The 19,554-nt window shown below is 39.4% G+C and overlaps 1 protein-coding gene across 8 annotated transcripts in view; it reads left to right on the forward strand.

The window, feature by feature from the left end:
* The first annotated feature begins 3,420 nt into the window (after nt 1-3,420).
* Nucleotides 3,421-19,554, forward strand: part of FAM13C (family with sequence similarity 13 member C) — a 112,261-nt gene continuing 96,127 nt past the window's right edge. For 4 of the 8 annotated variants that reach the window (XM_005565803.4, XM_074002124.1, XM_074002126.1 and 1 more), the window contains exons 1-4: nt 3,421-3,674; nt 3,813-3,851; nt 10,278-10,334; nt 13,750-13,954. In XM_005565803.4, the coding sequence (XP_005565860.2) occupies nt 13,880-13,954 (75 nt within the window). In that variant the 5' untranslated portion in view covers nt 3,421-3,674; nt 3,813-3,851; nt 10,278-10,334; nt 13,750-13,879. Of the gene's footprint in view, nt 3,675-3,700; nt 3,852-10,277; nt 10,335-13,749; nt 13,955-19,554 lie in introns of those variants that run through there. The other 4 variants (XM_005565802.4, XM_065521080.1, XM_005565806.4 and 1 more) reach the window with 3 other exon arrangements.

The raw sequence follows: 19,554 nt of genomic DNA on the forward strand, positions 1-19,554 counted from the left end.
TAAAGTTTTAAATTTTATTATTCTTAAAAAAAAAAAAGCTATGTAAACACTGTGCCATCATAGGAATTAGAAAGAAAATATCACCTGTAAGCCTACTATTCAAGCACAGTAGCATTGTTCATCTTATCTCAAACTTTGTTTATAAATTCTTATTTATTATAATAATACCAATGAAAATAAGAATAACTAGCAGCATTTATTTACTATTTTTAAAATTTGTCAGGCATGTCATTTAATTTAATCTTCATAAGAACCATAAAATAGGTCATTATTTTCTCTATTTTACAGATGAGAAAATTGACGCAAAAGAGGTTGTTCATGTTTAAACTATTAGTAAGTGGTGGGTCTTGAGTCTTGGCAAATCCGGAACTTTCTTTCTTGAACTCTACATTGTTGCTTTATATTTTGCATGTAGTCAAGTCAATACATTAGAATTAACAATTTTACAACTAAAATAAACTATTGGTATTAGATCTGATATTCACATTATTGGTCTTAAGAGCACTGATAGAAAAATGAGCAGTTAAAATTGAGCACTTTAACATGTAAGTGAGTTAACCATATTCAAATCTAGCATCCTCATTTTCCCTTTATTTTACTTATATTGTGTGAAATAGAATTGTACATATACATTATGTATTTATATTAAAAATGTTATGATGTCAGGGACTGTGTCTTATTCATAACCATGGGATAGTGATAAGCATGTAGAATCATTTGTTCATTCACTCATTTGTTCAATAAATATACCACTTAATTCCCTTTGCATTTTTTTCCTGATATATTCAGGAGTTATTTTCTGAAAATTCCTAGTTATACATGATGTTAATTGATGATATATTTAACAAAAAATTATTTTGGTCTTCGATGAATTTGAGGAACACTGGTTAAAAACAGATGGAAAACTTTTGTTTGCTGCCTAATGTGCATTGTGAATTTATAATATGCATCTTTTCCAAAACTTATTTTTGACCATGTAACTTTTACAACATTTTCCTGGATTTCCTGGAGACTAGAATTTCACTGCCACTTGGGAAATACGGCCTAGAACTTACTTCTTCATAAACTCAATATTAATTTTTCTGCTCCGCTTTTCAAACCCTCCTGGAATTGCTCTTTAGTAAAGCTGAGGGTCTCCAAAATAATCATGTGTTGTATGATATTTATCAGTATTGTCCTATTCCAAGTTGAACAGTACAAAACATCATAAAAGCCAGTTAAAAAGCCACTTATAAAGACAATTTCTAAACCTGATTTAAGATGAAAACAAACGCCATAAGAACTAGTTGAGAAGTAAAAATTAAAATGGTTGATTTTCTTATATACTGCCAAATAATTTTTTTCAGGGATGTTTTGGTTTTTATCCATAATCAACTGTATCAACCAGTTGTTTTCATTGTAGGTGAGTACTGCCTAAAACCTAATTTTGGTCCTTACTATTCACAAGTTGCTGAGAATTCTTATTTCTTTTCCTTGGACATTATTGAATACTTGCATTTGTTGGGTTCATTTGTTATTTCCTTTTATTTTCAAATGGCCCACTTCATTTCATAGAATGAAAAAAAATAGTATTTGGCAGTATATAAGAAAATCAACCATTTAATTAAGGTTGTTCTTAATTACATGTTCAAGTCCTATTTCAAATTAAAAGCATTGAACATTTCCATTATGAGTGGATCACTGGGAATATTTACAGGAGAAAAGTGTGATCTTTCTCTACACTGGAACACTTGGAATAAGCACCATAGTCAATGAGTACAAGGGATTTGTGGAAATTAACAACCATGTAATCTATGAAACCAAGAAGGCTGAATATAGACTTACCTTCATCAGTCTAAATAAACAAAGAACAGATCTCACTTTGAAATGGCTAAATAATGAATACAGTGAAGCAGCCACGTCTCTTACGCCTGAACCTAGCTCATATGAAATAGTAGGTTGCTTCGGAACATATATGTACTGTACAGTTATACATACAAAGGATTAATATTTCTTAACTTATTTTAGTCCATAGAATTCAGTCTAAGACCATATTAGGTTTTTATTCAGCTGATTTAAAAAATATTTGGAGAGAGGAAAGCAAAGTTGCAAAGAACCTTAATGAAACCTGTTTTTCTTTGAAAACTCAATTTTTATTTTTCAAGGTATAAATTTAAAAAGTTAAAATACAACTCTCATACAAACATAGGCAGGCAGCAGAGATCTATTCACTTAACGGGGAAAACTGTAAGATGAAGAAGCTGGTTCCAACAGCATTTTGAGGATCTGTGTTTTTACGGGTATTTAGAAAGAAAGTTTGGTTAGATGCAAAATGATTGGTTAGATGCAAAATTGGTCATCTTCCTATAGTGCAATAAAATCATAAACCCTGCAGTTATCTTTTTCTCTGGACAGGCTGAATAAAATGTGCAAGTTACCACGTAACTTCACTGTGGCTGGAATCTAATCAATAGTGAAGAGCAAAGCCAAACACTACTGGAGAATTAACTAGCCCCTGGGTGGACCTGTTAACCGATGTCTCGGTTTGACATTGAAAGGTCATGCTCTTCCCCATTATTTCCAAGTTTTGGTAAATTTTCTAATTACCCAATTAGAAAAATTATGAGTTTTTTTGTTGTTGTTAGTTAACTCTTTAACTTTTATAGGTTTGGACTAAAAACCACTATCACAGTTGCTTCTGGGAGTAGAAAAATTAAAAGGGGGGATAGGAATCTTAGTTCAAAATTCAAAAATATAATTCAAATTCAAATAAGAATATTTAATAGATGCTACATCCCATATCCAGGTCAATATGGCAGGAGAAATGAACAATACAAAGAGGGCAGGACAAATATTCCCAAGGGAATGAAGCCAGTGGGGGGACTGGCAGTCCTTCCTTTCCCTAACAGGGTTGCCTTTATGCAAAGGGATAGCGTTTGTGGATTCCGTCTCTCCATCCTTTGTAAAGGTGCTAGCTAGGAAGCCGAGCTCAAGCGGGCTGCTCTGGGCGTAGCAAGCCCCACCCCTTGCACGGTGTCCTAATCACCAGCTAACCCCTGGAATAAATTCTTCACTCGCCCTGCGTGGGTTCATTCACAGCTCTGTAGTCCGGGGCTGGGCACTTCCTCTCTGGGACTGAAATAAGAGCGCTCTAGACAGATCAGGTGTGATGCAGCCAGCCCTGCTTCAGAGCCTATTCTTTTTCCTAGGCAACAAACAACAACACACACACAAAATAAAACACCGAACAGCCGCAATGTCCCCCTCCCCCTTCTTGTTCTCTCCTGACTTTTTCTGAACGATGGATCTCTGCGAGCCTCCATCTCTGGGGGTGGGGTGGGAGTGTGGGGGGTTGGGGTGAGCTCTGTAAAATTGGTAGGAGACGTGTGGAAGAAAGCAAGTCTCCCGGGTATTTCAGCACTTCGGCAGAAACACTGAGGCATTCTCATTGCCAGCCTCGGGGGTGGCTGGCACAAACAGCCCAAGATTAAACGCGGCGCCTGGGCTGGCGAGGTCGGGGTCGTGAGGTAACTCTCCAGGTGCTCCTCTCTGGATCCCAGGGTCCCAGCCCCGCCACCGCGCCCCGCCCAGCTCTGTCCCCGCAGCCTCGCTGGCTGCCGGGCTTTGTGGTTCGCCCGTGCCGCTGGGCCCCTGCTGGGGGTGTCGTTACGAGCATGTGCAGACAGCAGCCCAAGGTAGAGCGAGCGTGCCGGGCGAGCCCGGAGACTTGCCTTGCAATGCCATGTTTGTGTGTGTGCTCTAACTCCCGGAGAGCAATCAGGGAGACGGCTCCCCGGCCAGACTTGGCTGATGTTTTCTTGTTTCTGTTTCAGCCTTCAGGATAATTCCTTCAGCAGCACCGCTGTAACAGAGTAAGTGATTCTCACCATTAAAATCAGACTTGCATGCCTTTCTCTGGAAGCAACTATCGTGAAGGTATCCTCCACCGTTCCCAGCCGCTATTCGTTTTAGATGCATTGTCTCCCGGAATCTGGGGCTGTGAAGACCGCGAGACGTGCTGACTGATGGGGCCCAGACATCTTTACAGGTTGAAACCAGCATTTTAGCAGCTGAGGGAGAGAAATTAAAACCAGTTGATTGCTTGCAGGAGCTCAGTGCTCCAAGATATGTGTTCTTGGAGCTCAGATTTTTAAAAATCCATTTGACGTGTTAGGAAGCTTTGTTGTATTTTGCCAACATTGGTGTCAGTTTTCATGGAGTGCACACTATATACATTTACAGCAATAGGAGATAGATGTGAAATGAGTTGAATTCCAGCATGTGGTAAACAGGCTAAACTTATCTTGGCCCTCTCTTGTCTACAGATTTTTAAGGCATATCAGAGTAAACTTTTTGTGCATGCCCTTTGTCATTTTTGTCTTCTGACTTCAGAGATGTGGCTATAGGACAAATGAGTCACCTGGTCCTATGGTTAAAGCTATTGATTAGGGCAACTAACACCCTTTAAACCTGGAATGAAGGAGTGTGAATGAAGGAGTGTGCCAGCAAGCACAGTGTTTTTTTTCAAAGATATTTATATGTTATAGTTTTAATTTTTGCCATCCTTAATATGTTTTCCTAATATTATACTATATTTGTTAAAAATTAACAGGTAGTGTATTTTGCTAATACTGTATGTAATTTATATATACATATATATATGAATATGTACTTCATCTAGCATTCTTTCTCTAGGCTAATTCATCATGTTTACTTCTGGGACCTTTGTGGAAGCCACTCTAAACAGCTTTTCAGGAAAAAGGCATGTGTAAAGTTGTATCTTCAACTACATTTAAAAAATGCTATGAGTTTGATATAGAAGGCCTAACTAACTGGGGAACTGTTTACTACAATTACCTAAAAAGCAAATAAATGTAGAAATAGGTATCTTTTGGCTTCCAAGTCCTGCCACTATCACAATGACTTGGTGAGGAGGGGTAAGGTTTACAGTGCTTCCTAGGCCCTCTTGTTTTCCACATTCTTTTGTTTCTCTCTTTCACTGTGCTGCTCCTTTAGTGTCCAGTTTTGAGCACTTAAGTGGAGTCACTTAAAAAAAAAACAACAGGGTTGACTTTAGAAGAAGCAATGTAAAATACGCATTTGGACCCACATTCTGTTTATAAGATTGCTTGGTAACCTGTGCTGCAATGTTGCTCTTCTAAAGCCCCGAGAGAAGGGGAGAGAGGTGTGCCAAAGTATGCATCTGCGGGCCAAAGATGAGGCCTGGACTTCCTGCTCCAGGTGCACAGGTACTGCTCTCCTCCCTTTGCTGTGCTTAAAGCACTAAGTGCTTTCTGGCCCCGATTCTTAGGAGCCCGGTGTGGCCAAATCCTCGGTCAGCTACAGGCACGGCAGGTTCATAATGGAGACACTTAGCTCCAGATTTCACATGGACTTTTTTCTTTTTTTCTGTAGAGGTTTTGTGGTTAAATGCTGGGGAGAGCCTGGTGCCTTGTCTTTGGACACTCCCCAAGGAGTTCTGATTGCATAAGATCATGTTTTTACTTTCAGAGGAGTGACAGTGATTTATTTTAAAAGGCACTGAGAGATAATTGGTATGCCATCTGGCTAATATAAAAATCTAAGGAGCCTATTGAAAACATACCAAAAGCTTCATAGGTGTAACACATCATTGACTAGGATTGTTTAAAACTAGTCATTGTCCACAATAACATTTTCCCCTCCCCTCAGTAATATGACCCATATTCCGTGCTTCTCTGGGCATGACCCCATAGCCCTCAGGACCAAGGTGCTATATCCTGAGACATAGACATAGCAGGTGCCCAGGAAATGTTTGGGTGTGGTCTTGGCCTATAAAGAGGAGGGCCTTTTCTCCCCTCTATGTTTTGGATACAAGAAAAGCTCCTCTGCCTCCTGTCCCCACCCCATTCCTACATCCTTCTACTCACACCCACTTATTTTCTTCGATGCCTGAAATTTCACCTAGAGATGATTTCTTTGGTAGTGACCTTTATTAAAATGGAAATTCAAAAGTTTGTGCCCTTGGGAAGTGGATTCAAATTGTCATGAATACTTTAATATGAATTATTTTACATAACCTATTTTCTAATCTATTATGGTTGTGGTTATGTTTGGCCAGCTGGGAGTCTTAGAAGAGTCAAGGGGAAAGGGAAATTGGGAGGGACTCAAGGACAGATTTTATTTTCTTCTTGGTTTTTCCCAGGCCTGGCACTATCTATGCAGCTCTGGACAAATTCAATTTCTTTTTCCACCCCAATGTTTTTGTCACAATGGCCTTGGCCTTTTCTTTCCTATCTGTGGCACCTTTTCATCTAATATTTTCCCATGGTCAATTGTGACGTTGCCCTGGCTAACTTGCTATTTTAAATGAAGCCTGCAATAATTCTGATTAGTTATCATTCAAACCAGCGGTTCTCAAAGCTAAATGATCGTCAATATCAACTGGGGAAGAGGACTGGAGGTTGTGAAAATTGCAGTCTCCAAGGCTTTATCTCAAAGTGGGAACCCAGAACGGGTGATTGCATTGGTGTCAGGACAGTGCTGGTTTGGGGTTTGGAAACCTTTAGGTCAGTGTTGTTTAGAAACATAGCAGTTCTATAGGTAGGCAGTGTCTTTTAAAAATCCACATTCCTGGGCTCTGCCCTCAGAGAGTTGATGTAGTGGGACTGGAGACTTCTGTTTTGACCAGGTACTTCAGGTAGTGCTAATGCAAGTGATTCGGGGGCCACATTTTGAGAAACCCCATAGGAGGCTGTACCTCTGCAACTTTGCCTTCAGGGAACATGTTACTACAGGGCAAGTGTAAGTATCTTTATAGCACAACTACATTTTATCTAACTCTCAGTCTGAGTCCTCTCTTCTGTTTTAGGCAGCAAGGAGAACTTCTTGTGGGCACTTCTTTCACCAACATTATTCTAAGAAATGGCATGCCCTGTCTCTTGTGAGCCTCTGGCATATAGACTGAAGAGATTATTTGGTTCTTGCTTTTTGGGCTTAATGTGGTGGAGAAGAAACAATCCAGGCTTCACTGATTTAGGCCTTGGGATCTTGACTTACAACTTAGCCCAGATGCAAAGGTAATTTCTACCTCGGAATATTCTCAGGCTGAATTGAGATTATATGAAAGAGCAGGTGAGCTGTGAAATACCACACAACTTTTTCTTGTTTGTGGTTGATTGAGGGGGCAAAAGTTCAAATAGGAAAAAAAAGTAGCAACCCTGAGCATTTCACAAAGAAATAAGGGGTTTTAGGGAAAGGACTCAAATGATTTGTTAATTGAATAGAAGTTGATGGTCTTTACCAAGGTACATGAAAACTCAAATGAACTAAAAGAGGTTGTAAATGTGTGCCATGTAAGCCAGGAGGTAGCTCTATTTCAGTTGCTCTATCTGTGAGCTTGGAATTGTGTTCTTTGAGTGGCAACTGGAGTTGTTTAGTAGACATGAATGTTGGATCAACTAATCAGCTCCAGCTTCATACTTCAGAATCTTCTCCAACTTTGTATGTTCTGGTGCCAAGTTTCCATTTTTAACTGATTGTACTTTGAGGAGAAAGATTAATAAATCAAATGAGGGAGAAAAAAATAAGTTCTTGCCAAATCTCCAAACAATAGGTATGGTTGAGCTCCAGAATTGAAGCTCCAAAGCGCTCTGCTTAAGCCCTAGATCTTTGAAAGCAACAATTCTAGATTTTTGTTCTTCATTGATTTTGCTACCTTGCTATTGAAAAACATTTTTATCCACATTTCAAAGCCCAGGTAATCTATTAGCTGAATGCTGCTAATGAAGGAGAACAAAGCAATACTTGGGGATTTGTTTTCCATGAGATGGACAGAGTGGACTATTGGCAAGAACGTAAGGAAGATTGGTTTATTCTATTAAAAGTAGCTTTTTTTCCCCCCAGACAGAGTCTCGCTCTGTTGCCCAGGCTAGAGTGTAGTGATGTGATCCCGGCTCACTACAGCCTCCACCTCCCAATTTCAAGTGATTCTTGTGCCTCAGCCTCCTGAGTAGCTGAGACTACAGACGTGTGCCACCACACCCAGCTAATTTTTGTATTTTTAGTAGAGATAGGGTTTCACCATGTTGGCCAGGCGGGTCTTGAACTCAGGCCCACCTTGGCCTCCCAGAGTTCTGGGATTACAGATGTGAGACACTGTACCAAGGCAACCAATTTTTTTAATTGCCAGAGGTAACAAAATATTTCAGTAGGTAGAAAGGGTTAGAGTCTGTGGGTGGCCTTTGTTTAACTCACTACGAAACTATAAATTAAAGATTTTAAGGGACGAGGACTGGATTCCTTTTGTGGGTTAATTATACACCATTGCCAGTAAAGAATATTTTAAAATGTTAAATTATTTCATATAGTATAAACACTATATTATGGTTATATTTATGTACGCAGGTATTTATTTGCTTTATTTTTGTCTACTCATTACATTGTGAATTTCTTAGGGCAGGGTTCAGATCTTTTTCAAATTTTGTGTCCTTTAGAAGCAGTGCTACACAAATTGTGAGTCTCCAAATTGTTTAAAGCATGTCTGAGACAAGAAAATAAAACAGAAATAGGGAGTAAGTATCTTATAACTTTAATAGGAATTTGGCATTGCTGTGACATTTTTACCAAAGTGTCTGTCCACAGTGGGTGTGGAAATAAAAAACAAACCGGTCTGTCCTAAACTCTGAGAGTTTGCGAAGCACAGTTCCAATGTCTAATGCAGTGCCTGGATTCAGTAAATAAATGCTGGTTAAATTATTTCAGAGACCAGACCTCTTAGGGAACAAAGTTAATATTTCGATTCAAGTATTTTTGAGTGTCTCTGGGGTACTCTGGCACTGTGGCAATATATCTAGGAAAAGAAATTATAGTTATTTCTACTCATGGAATTAATAACTAATCAAAAAGATCTCAGTGGTGCAAAGGATTACAAAGTGATGTGTGGTGAGATATAGTTGTTTACTAAAACCTCAGAATGAAGAGTAAATGTTTATGAATTAAAGTTAAAGTAGGAACTTGGCACATGTATTAGTCAGGGTTCTCTAAAGAGACAGAATTAATAGAATACATGTGTGTTTGAAGGGGAGTTTAGTAGGAAAATTGACTCACATGATCACAAGGTGAAATCCTACAATAGTCCGTTTGCAAACTGAGGATGGAGGAAGCTAGTTTGAGTCTCAAAACCTCAAAAGTAGGGAAGCCAACAGTGCAGCCTTCAGTCTGTGGCAGAAGGCCTGAGAGCCCCTGGCAAATCACTGGTTTAAGTCCAAGAGTCCAAAAGCTGAAGAACTTAGAGTCTGATGTTCAAGGGCTGGAAGCATCCACATAAGAGGAAGATGAAGGCCAACAGGCTAGCAAGTCTGTTCTTTCCACCTTCTTCTGTCGGCTTTATTCTAGCCGCACTGGCAGCTGATTAGATGGTGCCCACCCAGATTGAGGGTGGGTCTGCCTCTCCCGGTCCACTGACTCAAATGTTAATCTCCTTTGCCAACACCCTCACAGACACACCCAGGAACAATACTTTGCATCCTTCGATCAAATTAACACTCAATATTAACCATCATAGCACATGATTGAGAACATGGCACATGGGTGAGCTTGGGTGGGAAGGTACAGAGCTGGGGAAACCTGACTTGGGCAGTGAAGGATGAGTAGGAGTTGAAGACGGAAAGGGTATTCCAGGCTTGAATGGGGCTGGGTGGGAATGGTTGGGAACAGGAACAAAGGCTTCATCCTACACTAGAGTGAGAGGATGGTCCCACTCCAGGTTCCCCTAGTCAGGATGGAGCACTGGAGATTTTTCAATATGGAAGAGCCAAGAATTGTTCATAAAGTTAATCCAGAAGTTTTATGAAAAGGAACCCCTTCCTTTTCACAAGATCAAGAAAATCTGAGACCAATAGAGTAAACTAAATGGAGGCTGGTTTAGTTTGGGACTGCCTGAAGCAGAAAAAATGCAAAGAGGCATATAGTGGAATCTCTTTTGAGCCAACAACAGGCTCCCAGTCTTGGTGTCCAATGTTCCCTCCAGTGCTGTGAACACTTAGGTCATTGCTAAGATGTTATTAGTTTAGGTAACACAGGACAGTGGAGGCAAAAAGGAGAGTCACCTCTGGCTCTGAGCTTTTAAGATCACATGATATGACAACATTGGTTTCATAAACTGGGAGACATAGTAATCAGAACTTATTTGGGAGAGAATGATGAGGAGTGTTTCATCTTTTAGTTTTCCATGGTAATCTTGAGACAATTCTAGATTATTGCTGCTACTGCTATAGCAGACAGTTGGATCTGATGTGATTTTTCTTCCCTCTCTCCAGGTGTGACGAAGATCCAGTCTCTCTACATGAAGACCAGACTGATTGCTCCAGTCTCAGGTAAAAGCCACCATTGCTTGGTTCATATTTGTAAGAGACAGAAACCATCTAGTTATGGTGGCTTTCCTTTGAATTCTAGTATCTTCTTTGAATTCCAATTATTTGTTCTCATGTCTCATCTCCTCTACTAGATTTTTACCTCTTGACAAATTTTTGTCTTTTCCGCTTTTGGATACCACCCTCTTAGCAATCAGGACAGTACCTTACATGTGGGAACACATGATAAATACCTATTGAACTGAGTATTGATTAGCCTATCTCAATATTCTTATCACACACCCCAAAGGAAGAGGCTCATGTTATTGAGTGTCTGTAGTATTGTCTTTGTCATCAAGGGCTTATAGTATCGTGGCAAAACCTTCACTGCTAATCATTTCTTCTACATTTACTTTGTTCCAATAATTTCATCTACATTTTACTATATGATCTAAACTGAAAAGAAGTTGATATTTCTGTTCTCATCCTGTAGATGGAGAAACTGACACTTAGGAATGATAACTCATCCAAAATAACATAGCACTATGAGGCAGAATTTAGACCCAGTTCTCTCTGACTTTAAAGTCCACTTACTGGATAACAAATATTTATTGAAGGCCAATTTTGTGTGCCAGGAGCCAGTTAAGATTTGGGATGAAGAAAGACAAACCAATGTTGCTCCTAAGAATTCAGTTTGCTAGAGGAGATAGGCAAAAATATAGATGTGGATGCTACAGTGCATTAAGTACTACTATACTAGAGGTAAATAGTGGATTTACTTAGAAGAATCAAACAGCCCAGAGAGCTTTCTTGGATTGATCCCTGAAGAAAATTATACAAGGCATATGAATTTTTATTTATTATTATTATTATCATCATCATTATTATTTTTGGTGAGGTCCAAGGCTAAGAAAAAGAGGATGCCACCAAGCAAAGGCAGCAGCTTACTGGAAAGCCAATAGAGGGTAGAGAGAATTGTTCGAGTTGCAGAAACAGCAAGTGGTTCAGGATAGTAGGAACCCTGGGAACCTGGTGGAGTGAGGAAGTAAGAGGTAAGATAAGACGTGAAGCTCTAGCAGTAAACAAAGAACAGATTTCCTAGGGTTTGTGTTCCTTGCTAAGGAGTTCAGAATTATCTTGGAGGCATTGGAGAAACCAAAAAGAACTCTCTCTCTCTCTCTTTTTTTTTCCTTTGCAAATAACCACATGGCTAAGGCCCTGCCTGAGAATAACAATAGCTTTCATTTATTGGGTTGCAGCCTTGGGTCAGCTTTCTATGGTAGGCGTTTCACAGAGACTGTATTATCGCTGTTAAGCAGATATTACATGTATTTTATGAACGAGGATCATAGAGGTGAAGTGATGTTGCCCAGGCCACACAACTAGTAAGTGGGAGGATCTTTCAGACCCTGACGTTTTTCAGGACACCATGCTTATTCTCAGTCATGATTTATTCCAATAAGTAGTGGCATAAATTACATAACCTGTGCTTTTCTGTTTTGGAGATGCTGAGGAACCAGTAATATGTGAGAAAATATGTTTCTAAATATGACTTTTGTAACGAGGTTTTACATTTGTGTAGTGCAAGAAAGATGCTTTTGGCCCCCTCTCCCCTTTCCTGGCTTTCTAAGTCAAGGAAGTAAACAAAATTACATTTCTAAATTTTGGGTGACTTGAAAACATGATATAAAAGCAAAGTTCAGGTATTATTTTGGGAATGAGTCTATCAAAAAAGTCATTTTAGATTTGGAAAGCTATTTTTTTTTTTATTCTTGAGTGTTCTATAATCCTACTTGAATGAGAGCATTTAGGTAACTGTAAAGGCAGTTGTTCTTTCTTTTGTTTCTCATGCAGGATCATGGAGTGGATGGGTTTCTAGTGAGAAAAATGTACTTCAAATGAACTAGCGTAGTTTCCAATTCATGGTTTGATATTAATTTCCAAATCTATTAGTGACTTAGAATTTTTTTAATTGTAAATGATCTCACAGCAAGAATATTAACCAGTGTCATTGGCATTGATTTGTTTTTGAGTTACTAACATTGAATGATTATTTTAATTGTTGGGTTCTCCTTTACCAGATTAGCACTACATTTGACCTGGATTCAAGTTTAACTATTTCACACAGTTTTATTTTTATACCTTATCCAATTGCACCCTGGTCATGTTCCAGACCACCTATCTTGATATTTGTTTTGCTCTTTTCCCAAAGACTACATCCTCAGGGAGGATGAGTTCCAGCACAGTGAACTTAATCTGCCTTTTATTTGTAAAAATGTGTCTTGAATGGTGGGCATTCCTTCTTTGCTGGTCTTGCCTCTTGGCTTTATGTGTCCTTGAGCAGCTAGGAATTGCTTTCCAGGTGACTTTGCAAATACTGTTTTATGGGTGCTTTTGGTAAGGGAGCATGAGGGAAAAACAACACCTGGAGGAAGTGGCCACTCCTCATGCATTTCATGTTCCAGTGACAGTGATTGTGGTAGATTAAGGTTAATGATATTGATTATATAGAGAAGGCCCCTTCTGGTTATGTCTGTGGTATTTGCTTGATACTTAGCAGAATGAAAAATAAAATGCATCTAGATTTAAGTGGGAAGAATGGCTTCAAATAAGAATGTTATCATGTCAGTATTTTCGAGAAAATTGAAACTGGAGGGGGGTAGGGATATTGTACAGAATTTGATTGTTGAACGAACAGAAGTGCCATCCCAGCCCTGAATATATGGAGATAACACCACCCTCTTCCAATCTTCTTCAGAACCAGAACCTGGACATTGGGATGTTTGACTTTGCATTCAGGGCATTGTTCAGAGGACCTGGTTGGGTAAATTTTGGCCCATGCCTTATATTTTACCCAGGCAACAGGTAGCCTATCAAAAGAGATCCTGTTAAATTTCTAAGTACCTCTGAAAGTTGTAGGGAGACGATTATAAACTGATATTGCCAATGAAGAGGAAGCGTGGTGCCTTGAACCAAGAACATAGGTGTGAGTCTGGAGACCCACATGAGGCTTCTGGGTCTGTGTGGATTAGTCCTTCCATTAGGCATGTGATTTAATCTCTTAGAGTCTTCATCTATAGAGATGATGATATCTCACCTGACTATGTCACATTATTGTTGTGAGAGGAAAATATGATATATGTGAAAGTGTCTTAAACCGAAAATTAAAAAAAAAAAATAATGATATGTGTATAGTTACAACTACACAAAGTACGTATCCATTGACAAAGATTAGAAGGGAAGGTGAAGTGATATAGAGTGATATTCACATTTCTTTTAAGTTCTTGTTCATGCAAAATTGTCTAAGTGTAGGCTAAAAATTTTGCGAGGTATCTATCCTATAAATACAGCAGCAATGAATATCTCCAGCCCTCTTTCCTGCAGCAGTTTATTCATCTTTTTTTAAGGTACTTTCTAAATTGGGTCTTTCCTGTTTTAGAGATGAAGACAATAAAGAGAACTACCCCGACACAGGGGCTCTGGTAGAGGAGCACGCGCCACCCTCTTGGGAGCTGCAGCAGCAGAATGTAGAGCAGACTGTGCTGGTGGACAGCGTATTGCGACCCAGCATGGGCAACTTCAAGTCCCGGAAGCCCAAGTCCATCTTCAAAGCCGAGAGCGGGAGGAGCCACGGAGAAAGTCAGGTAGCAGCTCTCTTTCCTCAGGCTTTTGCCTCCTCAGGCCTTTGCCAAGATGAGTGATTCTTAGGCTAGGGCACACGGTTCTGGCAGAGGATTTGAGCGCACTGTTTTGCAGGAGGGGATTGACATGACTTGTCATTGCGTGCTCTGCCAGCCTGAGACGCGTGGAAGCTCTTGCGGGTTAAAAGTTGGGTGCTCTGAGCCGGTTAATAATTTGATGCCCCTTAAAACATGTTCTTAAATATTGGACTTTGATTTATTTTTAAATTTTTATTTATTTATTTTTATTTTTGGAGACAGAGTTTCGTTCTATCCCCAGACTGGAGTGCAGTGGAGTCATCTCGGCTCACTGCAACCTCCACCTCCTGAGTTCAAACGATTCTCCTGCCTCAGCCTCCCAAGTATCTGGGGTTACAGGCGCCTGCCACCATGCCCAGCTAATTTTTTTTTGTATTTTTAGTAGAGACAGGGTTTCACCATGTTGGCCAGGCTGGTCTCAAGTTATCTGCCCTCTTCAGCCTCCCAAAGTGCTGGGATTATAGGCATGAGCCACTACACCCAGCCTCAGGCAGTCTTGTGTAATTAATTCTTGTTCCTCTTGATCTTGGGCTAGGGATATCATGAAGCTGTCTGCTTCTCCACTAAAGTTCTACAAATCCCAACTCAGCCCACTGGTGTCATCAGATGCCTGTATCCAAGAGTCTGTCACTTGACGTGTCAATTGTTTAAAGTGTCTGGTCCTTTCCTATGAGGCTTTCGAGATTTATCTTTGCCAAAGACACAAACTGTAGCCTAAAGCTGAATAAAACCTCAGGAAACCACGGGAGGAAAACGAAACCATCTATAGATGACAGAAATAGGAATCGCTGTGGTTAGTTTACTACCGATAATTTTAAAATGTGAAAGGTCTGATGAGAGTTTATAATAAGCATAGCACATAATGTGACATGCAAAAGAAGACAGTAAAATCATTTCACCAAAATTAGAATGTCTTGAAGGATAATGAGTAAGCCAGTTTTCAAAGAAGTCAAGGGATGTTATTTCTGATTTTATAAAAATGAATGAATATAGTTTTTACAGAGAAAAAAACCTCAAGATATAATACTCTTAAAAGATTCAGCCAGATATGGTGGCTCACGCCTGTAATCCCAGTACTTTGGAAGACCGAGGCAGGTAGATCACAAAGTCAGGAGTTTGAGACTAGCCTGGCCAACATAGTGAAGCCCCATTTCTATTAAAAATACAAAAATCAGCCTGGCATGGTGGTGCATGCCTGTAGTCCCAGCTACTTGGGAGGCTGAGTCAGGAGAATCGCTTGAACCCAGGAGGCAGAGGTTGCAGTGAACTGAGATCATGCCACTACACTCCAGCCTGGGCAACAGAGCAAGACTCCATCTCAAAGGAAAAAAAAAAAAAGATTCATGAAGTCTGGAGTAGGTTATTAAACTCAACAGGCAAGTCTCTTATGCATACCTGAGTGAAAACCACTGGCCTAGATGTTGCTAGATTCAAATGAAAGAAATAAGGCTATGGATGAGTCGACTTTCTAAATAATAACTACAGTTATCACTGATCAGTGTCATTCTCTAATATCAGGCAAAGCTCCACCAGGGCTTGGACAAATATGGGAAAATTTGATAGAACTATTTCATGAGAGTTTTGATCGCAGGGTAAATGTCACATTTATTAGGTTTACCATGCAGTATGGTTGAGAGAGTGGTTCTGTTTGTAAAGGTGGATTTATTTGGGACAACTTGGGCTTATGTTGCAGCTACAAGTCTTACCTGATGCTTGTTGCCATCATCAAAACACTGAGTTCTAACGAGTGTGCTATGGGATCATCATTCCCCAAAATCCCTTATAAAGGCCATATGGGCACAACCTTTATAAATTTAAAAACAACCCTCTTTGAAACTGAAGAGCATCATCATAGATGTTGTGCTACTGCCATTTCGGGGTTCTTTTTTTCACAAAGTTTGGATGTAGGAGCTCAGAGTGGGTCTTTAGTCTGATCCTAACCAGGTTAAAAACAAAGGTGGAAATAATCCTACTATAAAGACACATGCACACGTATGTTTATTGCAGCACTATTCACAATAGCAAAGATTTGGAACCAACCGAAATGTCCATCAATAATAGACTGGACAAAGAAAATGTGGCACATATACACCATGGAATACTATGCAGCCATATAAAAGGATGAGTTCATGTCCTTTGCAGGGACATTGATGAAGCCAGAAACCATCATTCTCAGCAAACTACCACAAGAACAGAACACCAAACACTGCATGTTCTCACTCATAAGTGGGAATTGAACAATGAGAACACATGGTCATAGGGAGGGGAACATCACACACTGGGGCCTGTTGGGGGGTGGGGGACTAGGGGAGAGATAACATTAGGAGAAATACCTAATATAGGTGATGGGTTGATGGGTGCAGCAAGCCACCAAGACATGTGTATATCTATGTAACAAAACTGCACATTCTGCACATGTACCCCAGAACTTAAAGTAAAATAGTAGAAAAATTAAAAACAAAAAACAACAAAACAAAGGTATGGGGCAGATAAAATGACCTAGATGATAACTGTTGAAAGTTTGGCCTAATCCTCCACTTTTCTTACCTTTATTCTGATCCCCAAAGTCAGAATCAGAAGTTCTACTTCTGGAGGATCAGATTCAAATTTTAGTTTGAGCCACTTTCCTTTAATGTTGGCAATGACCACTTATATGAGAATGAACCATGGGTGGGGAGGAGGAATCTGAGATTTTGTGGGTCTTCATGAATGAATGATTCCAGTTTTCTACCAACTTTGAGTGAAAAAATGAAAAGGGGAGAGATTTAGTTATAGTTACTGATGTAACAGAAAACCAGGAACTAGAAGGCAATGCAAGAATGCCCTCAAATAAGTTAAGGTATTTAGAATAAGGATAATGTTTATTTGAACTGGAATCAGTTTTCCTTTCTGCTTGTTTATCTCTTTGTTCCTTAGACAATAGGCTTTGCAAAAGAATGCCTTAAATAAGGACCATTTAATGATCTGTCTCCCAGAAAGACAGGTTTTAGGGATGCTATTGCCAGAGTTCATTGAGATAATGAATCCTGAATTTAGGAGATGTTGAGTTGGTTGGTGCTAAGCATAAATTCCTGATCAAAGTGGAATCCAGTGACAGTTTGCCCTTATGTAATATCTAATTAGATAGAAAACACCCTTTCCAAGAAGGAGAACTGATTTAAGGCATAGATTATATGTTGTAATATTTTGTGAAAAATTAACAATGATCCTGTATTGATCACCATGTAAGTCATAAAATTAATCCCTGACAACCAAATTTAGGGAGGATTAGACTTAACTAACAGAACCAACTTCCTGTAATGGACCTCATAACTGTCCAGAGGGCACTCATTTTTAGCAATGGTAGATGCAGTCTTGTCATCCCCACTCCATGCCATCTGGCATCGTGCTATGCACTGTCCTGCTGCCCTCCCCTCTGGTGGCTATTTTAGCAGAAGACAAAAAGTAGGAGGCTATATAGAGCTTTTCTGCAGTGAGCTGTACACTGTGATCATACTGCTAATCCACTTCCTTGGGGAGACCAGCTGTTTGGTCTGGTATATATCAGCATCAGGTTTCTTCCACTTGGCCACGTAGATGTGTTAAGAGGCTGAAGAGAAATCTAAGACTGATTGTGAAATCTTCATTTTTATCTTTCTACAGACACAAAGCTCCCTAGACACGTTCAGGCAAAATAACCCAACTATAAAGTATTTACTATATTTCTGGTATTGGAGGGCATAGTTCTTATTCTTACTGTATTACACTCTAAATTAAAATAAGGACAATAGTTAATTCTGGGCCATTTCTCTTCTACCTTCTCCCATAAAAGAACTAAGATTACGTTTTTAATTATGGATGTACTTTATATGCATTTTTTCTTGATGTATTACTGATCCAGTGAGCAACTTCAAACAGTAAAAGCAAGAAAACCAGTACAGTTGATTGACTTTGAGAGCACTGGAAAGCTAAAATAAACCTCAAATAGAATTCCACTGGCTTTTCAGTGAGAGGAAGACTTAGGTTCTGAATATGCCTTTGAGGGCTTGCTTCTTGCAGTGTGTCTAAAGCATGAATTCACCGAGATCCTAAAAATTGGTCTTAGTTAGACACTGTTTTGACACATTAGTTGGTGTTGTATTATTTCTCATGCATGATATATATAGCAGCTCCGGTTTATATGTTTTACTTCCGTATTTGATTAGGTATGGGTTTGCTGGGAGATCTGTTACTGGTTAGGAAGAAAAGTGGTCCTCTGGGTTTATCTTCCAAGTTTTCCTTCACTCTTCCAAGATAAAATGGTGAAGATTCAGGGGGACAGGGCTCTGAGAAATGCAGCGTCCTTGAAAGTGAGATTAGCTGAGTCAAATGTTTGGGTTTACTGGTTTCTTGTGGTCTCTCAGATTCTGATTCTCCTCTTTGAATTAACAAGCCTGTTGTTAAGGCTTAATGATTAAGCTGATGAAAAATGGTATTTTTTGGGGGGGAACATGGGATGTCCGTAAAATCACTTTATCACTTGTTTTTTTAAGGAAATATACAAATATATTCAACTTAAACACTGGCATGAAGGAATCTTAAAATGAAGTGATGTACTTATTTTGCCTGGGCAATACATCTCAGAAATGGAAAATCCTAGTACTCAGAATTTGCATTCAAAACAATGTAATTTATTTGAAACATTTAAGTTAACCAATGGAGAATTTGATAATTTGGTATTGTAGCACTCAGGGCCACATTACATAACTGATATTCCATCTGTGATGGAAGTTACAGAAGAATCCTCCTTAAAATAATAAACACGACGTTATCGATAGTGTTGGTTGAGCATAGCAATGGAGGATGGCACGGACTGATCTCTGCTTACATGCTGCTTGGAATATTAAACAGAGGTGCAGATGGCTGCCATACAGGATGACTGTTAAAATTGTCCATTTGCTACTTCCTATGCATCTTTTGCATACTTAAATAAATTGTAATTTAAAGAATTTATAGTTTTTCCTACATTGTTCCAAAGAGAGTGTCTAACATTATACAGCCATATAAATTCAGTCCAGTCAAGATCTACTGACACATGGAGAGAAGAGGAGCGTCCATGGGGCACCTTTGTCCTATTGGTACCTGTTGTCCCTCCACTGGGTTCCAAGACCTGCTGCCGCTACTATGGAGAAGTTTCCTTTAATAAACTCCAGAGATAATAGTTGAGTAGCAGTTTAGTGATGTGGTAAGATGCATGGTCTATAGCTGCAGGTGGATATGAGTTCAGATTCCTTCTGCTACTTTCTTTCTGTGTGACTTTAAGCATCACTTACTAGCTCTTTGTATCACTTTTCCTATCTTTAAACTGGAGATGACAATTGTATCTATCTTAAGAGGTTGTTGAGGATTAAAGTTAATGATTACATTTATATCATGATAATTATATAAATTAAATTTTAGGGGATTAGAAGTAGTTTATAGAGGCCGGGCACAGTGGCTCACGCCTGTAATCCCAGCACATTGGGAGGCTGAGGCAGGTGGATCACGAGGTCAGGAAATCGAGACCA

Source organism: Macaca fascicularis, chromosome 9 (genome assembly GCF_037993035.2).
Source record: "Macaca fascicularis isolate 582-1 chromosome 9, T2T-MFA8v1.1".
Taxonomy (NCBI): Eukaryota; Metazoa; Chordata; class Mammalia; order Primates; family Cercopithecidae; genus Macaca; species Macaca fascicularis.